This window comes from Porites lutea, chromosome 12, assembly GCF_958299795.1.
Source record: "Porites lutea chromosome 12, jaPorLute2.1, whole genome shotgun sequence".
NCBI lineage: Eukaryota > Metazoa > Cnidaria > Anthozoa > Scleractinia > Poritidae > Porites > Porites lutea.
The window spans coordinates 8,516,585-8,523,068 of NC_133212.1; the positions used below are offsets into that span (position 1 = coordinate 8,516,585).

The window sequence follows — 6,484 nt, forward strand, 5'->3', positions numbered from 1 at the left end:
TATAAACTAGAGCCAAAAAAACGGATGCTCTCACAGGATAACGAATTCAAAGACATAAATTTCCACACATCGCACAAGGAGTTCGCGTCGCGTGCAATGCTCACGCGACAAACTTGAGAATGATTGTAGCTAACTGAAGTGTTAACAGTTTTGACAGCCGAATCCAGACGTGACAAAAATGGGCGGAAGAGGGTCGTTAAAGAAATGCTAACAGGCTCTCTCTCCCATTTTTCCCGCCGCCACCGCCCCCTTTCCCAAGTCGTGCGCGTCTTATTTTCGCTTTGCTCGTTTTAATACGTTCCCACTGTACTATCTGAGAGCCTGGCACAGGCTAACGCTGGCCGGACCACCAACCAGGCACTTAAAACAGCTGGTAAGGTCATGCTGGCAGTGATCTATGATCTAGTCTCAGTTCAGGTGATCGCGTCATTAGGCGGTGAAGTGAGACCTTTGGCAATGACTCCTCCATCCTTCCTTATCAGCTGGAAGGGAACATAAAAAAAAACCACGCTTCTGAAAAGGGTAACGGACTTAGATCTAGCACCGCCACCGCAGTTGTCCCTTTCATAATATAAACGGTCGTTGCCATTTTTAAAACACTTAGAAAATGTTTGACCGGTAAGGTATTGAGAGTGTTTCTACTAAAAAAGAAAGAAAATCGCAATCCAGGGTCGAATCTGAACCACGAACCCGCAGATTTCGAATCTTAATCTCTCTCCCTTACAAATACACTACCACACCCACCCGCCAAAATTCCGAAAAATTCAAGTACATAAATTAGCAAACTGTCTTTCTTAACTGTTACATCAATCACAGGTGATCCTAGCCCTTTCCATAACTTTTATCGTAAATTCAACTTGGGCTTCAAGGTCGTTCTTTCTAAGACTATTCAAAAACGCATTATTTTTCTTATTGTAGCTTAATCCAGGGAAGATATTTTATCTATCATGACTAAAGGCTTTGTTACCAATGGTGGCATAGACCGTTTCAAAGGGCAACCACCGTTTACGAAAGGGAAATAGGCGACGCCACCACAAGTTTCGAATCAATTTAGGTTTCTGGAAAACTGCCCACCTACCCCTCCCCTAAGCTAACATGAACACGTACTCCTCACTTAGGGCAAAATGGTGGCTTAGGGGAGGGGTAGGTGGGCAGTTTCACAGAAACCTAATGAAGTCTGAGGAACGAGCCAAGAAATTCCATACTGACGACTCGTCACAACCCAAATCTGGGTAGTGCTTTTGATTGGTTGAAGCAAATTTCCCACGCGGTACGATCAATCAGAAACACTACCCAGATCTGGGTAGTGAGGGGTCAGTGTGGAATTTCTGCACTCGTTTTTCAGACGTAGTTTCACTGGGACACCAGTGGTGGCGTTGCGAAATGTCGGTACTTTTCTCAGGCGTAGATCAACGCAGACTGCCCGATAGTGCGGTCAATCGTTTATAGGGTCCACGGGTCCCCAGCGACTGGTTATACACGTTTACCCTGCCAAATATTGGCGAATCTAGTGAGTCAAATCAGATCATTAATATGCATTTACATTTTTCAGATTTTATTCATAACCACACAAGAGATTCAGTCTTGTCGAGTCGTCAAGGCTGACAGTAGAAAACAAAACTAACAACTGATTATAAGACTACAAGAAGATTATAAAATTGTATTTAAATTTTTGTCTCCACAGTGGCACGCGGTTTTCAACCACAGATTCCGACAATGATGCCCTGAAATGGACCCACTGTGCTCAAAGCAAGAAAGGGGCATGGTGGTACTCTGGCTGTAGCGCGTCAAACCTTAATGGGTTGTATCATAATGGTGGATATATACAGGGCGATATTGGAATGAAATGGAAGGCATTTAGAGGACATTTTTATTCACTAAAACGTACTGAGATGAAAGTAAAACCCAAATCATAAAATCTGGCAGAACGGGTAGGGGAAGGCCTTACGAATACCGACCAAGACGACACCATTTTTGAATAAATCATTTTACGGTAGTAAGTAAATAAACCCCTTCTGACGGCTGGTATATTTGAGGATGATTCCTATTAAAAGGATGCTTTAGATCGTTCAAATGAAGCAATAACCGAGAAGTGATGCTTCAAGGGCAACTGTGGAGTCTTAAACGAGGACATTCAACCTTCTACATTATATACAAATATGACGGAAAGCCGTTCATTGGATAACCGCCTCCCCCCTCTTCTCTTAAACTATACCCTACAAGCTTTTTGAGCAAAGGATCGGGTTAAGGAGAAAAGCCAGTGATGGCCATTGCGAGATTATGGATGACGTGGGCGATAAACTCGCATGAACTGGTATACTTCCATCCCACTAGCCAACACAATAATAAAATTAATATATTGAAAACGATTGTCAAGGACTATCTCCTACGCTTAAGGCACTCAACAGATCTGTCCAGTTCACCAGCAGTGAGGTTCCCAACACCACTATACACAACTATAACAATCATAATACATCAACACATCTAATTAAACTGGTTGGACAAGGAATTTGACACGATGGTCGGTTTCTAGGGCTTTTCCTCCAGCAACTGCTTAAATTCAATTGTTTGCTCGCAGAGGAGTAGTTTATATTCCAAATGAAACAAGACATTAGAACATCTTAAATAGAGAAAAAATTTCTTTAAATTTTTACCATTGTAAAGGTATTTTTGACGTTTCTTGAAAGTATGACGTCATGTTTTAGTAACAACATTAAAAACAACATTAAACAACATAACAACATCAAAAATTTGAAAGGCAGTTGTCAAAACGTTACAGACATTTTTGCTACACCGAAAGAATATTTATAGTGAAAACCCATCCCATCTCAATCGGATGAAATGGCGTGAAGTTACCGCTAATTAAAGAAAATCAAAAATCCCGCCAAATGACCATAATTATATAATCAAAATTAGGGGTATTTTAAACGCGAGATAAATGAATGTATTGGCACAGGAGCAATGACAAAGTTGCATAAAATTAAAATTGTGTTTTTTTTTAATTAGTGTATGTGGTGCTATGACGCCTTTCTCGTCACGAAATACGTCATTGTGACGTGTTAATGACGTATTTCGTGATGAAAAATGCGTCATAGTCCCACTTACCTTAAGTAAAAAGACTACCATTTTGATTTAATGCAACGTTGTCCTTTCTCCTGCCCCAATACATTCATTTTTCTCGCGTTTAAAATACCCCTTAGTTTGACCAAATATGGTCGTTTGGCGGGAAATTTGAATTTCTTTAATAAGCTGTAACTTTACGCCTTTTTATCCGATTAAGATGGGGTTTACACCAGAAATCATAGAATTCTATACAGAAAACTAGTATAAAATTTTTACCACTTCTTTTCTGAATTTTTATTCTGGTGCCAAATTTGGACATTATTTATGACCTCACAATAGCAGTCACATGGGATGAAATAAAAACCAATTAGAAGATAATTTATATTATCAACCTACTTCCCTACCAAGTTTCGTCACATTCGATGTATTCTACTTCTGTCTATGGCCTAAAACTCTCAGTTTTGAGCGGTATGGGAGGAAAAGCCCTAGCAACCGACCACCGTGTGACTTTTACAGGGTATATCAAGAGGAGCTTCGCTTTTAGACTTAACTTTATCTATTTATTCAAGGCCTCCCTTTCCAGCGCCGAATCCTGTTATGAGCGAATCCATGCAAAAATCGACCAAAATCCCCAATTCGTGGCAAGGCTCAAAAAATCAAAATCGCTCTTCTTTTGCATAGTGGTAGACCTAAGTAAGTATACAAACGCTATGTAGTTTTTTATTCGAAAGATCCGCTCGTTTTCAAGAAAAACGCGGAAAACCGTTTCAAGCCCGGCGGTCGATTTTACAAGCCAAAACAGGGTTGAAATTCACTACGATTCGCTTGACTCACGTTTCAAAATAACCGCGCTAGAAAAAAAACATATTGCTAAAATTTTAAGTATAACTCGTCGTTGGCCCAGATATATAATATTTTTAGAATTACAACAATCTGAGTAATTATAAGAAGCTAAAGCGTACAGCTACCTGTTGTTTACGCACGAGAGTTAGTTGAAAAAAGCGACGATTTTCATCATGTGCCTTTGATCAGAATTTTTTAAGACTGAAGGCGAAAACACTACAAGCAACAAACTTTCATATGATGTAAAAATTATTTTGGGGAAATCATTTTGAGCTTCTCTGAAATTATTTGAAAATCATGTCACAGACAACATAAAGTAACGCAATCTTTAAGATATGCGTAACAATCATCAGTGGACCAGGCGAAGGTTATGAAACGTCTGTCCTAAAAAGTCTTGGTAATCTTGACGAACAAAGTGATAAATGTTAAATTACTTACCTTTTTCCTATTCTTTGTTTAAGGACTAGTTTTACGGCCTCAAATTGTTTCCCGTTGCCACCTTTCAAGTTTGTCATTCTGTAAACATTGTTTGTGACTCAAACAGCACGCATATGCATGCTTTCCAACGAAGTTCGTTTATTTTATTTCAAAAAGTAATAAATCCTCTCTTTCTCATCTGCCAACACAACTTTTGTCTCAAAATGCTCTTGTTATATAGAATCACGTGATCTACAGTAGATGCTCTCGTCGTAAACAGAAATTTTAAATCTCTGTTGCTCCATATTTGGTTACTAATACACGATGAAGCAGTTTTAAGGAAAATTTCTCAATTTCTTGTCAATAGATAGCCGCGGTATATTTTTAAACAGTTCTTTCCATATACTCTTGATGTCAACTAGAATTATGCTTTCACCACGTTTTTACGGTTGTGGGTGCTACATCGAATTTTTTAAAGCAAGAATGTCTTCTTTTCCTTTATTTTCTCTTTCAACTACATGTTAAATGTTAACGGAAACGTCTTTATCCTACACTTTCACGGTTCGCCCCATGTATGGGTCTGTTTGCTCCATGTATGGGTCTGTTCGACCCATGTATGGGTCTGTTTGCCCCATTTATGGGTCTGTTTGCCCCATGTGTAAGTCTGTCCGCCCTTGTACGGGTCTCTTTGCCCCAAGTATGGGTCTGTTCGACCCATGTGTACGGGTCTGTTTGCCCCATTTATGAGAATCCAAGACAGTCCTGGGTTCTGGATTCCACGCTTTGCATTCCGGATTCCAAGTGCTGGATTCTAGCCTTTGAAAGTGCAACTGGGTATCAGTCGTTAGTGGGATTATGGATTTCTTTGTCTGTATTCTGGATTCCAAAGCCCAGGATTTCGGATTCAACGAGTAACTGAAATCCCGGATCTCGAATCCCACCAGCAAAATTTTCTTGGATTCAGGCCCTTAGATGGGGCGAGACTTTAGGACATTTGTGATGTTATTTTATTGTTGGGCGCCGGAAGTATACTTTTTCAAGTAAGTCTGTATCGCGGACTACAGAAACACTCGTCCGCACTACTTTCTTCCCCTAAAGGAATCACATCATCTTCCGCTGAGGGGATGAGCTACAAATTCTACGTTCGGTAACGCGCGTTTGTCCAAATCAAGACCTTAATTCAAACCATTGTTCACATCTCTTCTCAAAACTACGTTCTGCAATCAGGAAGCCAATCAGTTTAGCACAAATATCAGTGTACTTAAGTTGCCCTCCGCTCTCTTTTGTGGTGTTTGATACACACACGACATATCTCCTTAAATGAACCTAATAATACATTTGTTAACATGATATATTTCGATTATCTGTCTACCTTTCATTTAATAAGTGTGTTAACACACTCCAGCGGTTCCTTTTGAGATCTAAACCTCGGGAAAATCTCAGTGTACGCGTGTTCTGAACAAGAGAGTCTCAAAAACTATGCCCTTTGGTCAGACTTTGGAAAGCACAGTTCAGTTCAGTTCCCTTCAGTTTATTGTTTTGCCATAAATTGTACAAAAGCAAGGAAATCTAATTATTTAAACCCTCATGGCGAGGAAGCCTAAGAGAAACCACTGGGCTTATAAGGAATGGGTTCCCTCAGTTAAATAATAAGAACAAAATATTTTCATAATTACACATGGAAAAATCAACACAGATCTATAAAGCATACAGGGAAGTGTACCCCAGGGAAGATGCACTATTTTTTCCCTCGGTTGATGCGCCGATAACGACTGTTCTCTATTTCCTAACAGCAACATGCAATTTTCAACCAAAGACGCTGATAATGACGGATCCAGCGCAAACTGCGCGGAGACACAAAAAGGAGGATGGTGGTATAACGCCTGCAGTTGGGCAAATCCTAATGGCGTATATTACAGTGGAAAATACAGCAACCAAAACGCCGATGGAGTGAAATGGGTCACAATAAGAGGACATTTGTATTCATTCAAACGTATTGAGATGAAAGTAAAACCCAAAGTGTAAACTGACACCGGTGTACAGTCTTACGTGTCGATGTTGTAACAATTCAGATATTGATAGATTATCCACGTTCAGTAGAATGTCCCATAACACTGTTTCTACACTTCTCTAATGGTTTACCCCATTTTCGACACCCTCG

At 39.9% G+C, this 6,484-nt stretch overlaps 1 protein-coding gene across 1 annotated transcript in view; it reads left to right on the top strand.

Moving 5' to 3' along the window:
- The window catches only part of LOC140953669 (microfibril-associated glycoprotein 4-like), a 31,615-nt gene extending 29,699 nt beyond the window's left edge, over window positions 1-1,916 (top strand). Inside the window, exon 4 of the mRNA XM_073403082.1 lies at window positions 1,685-1,916. Within this exon, the coding sequence (XP_073259183.1) occupies window positions 1,685-1,916 (232 nt within the window). The remainder of the gene's footprint in view (window positions 1-1,684) is intronic.
- The last annotated feature ends 4,568 nt before the right edge of the window (window positions 1,917-6,484 follow it).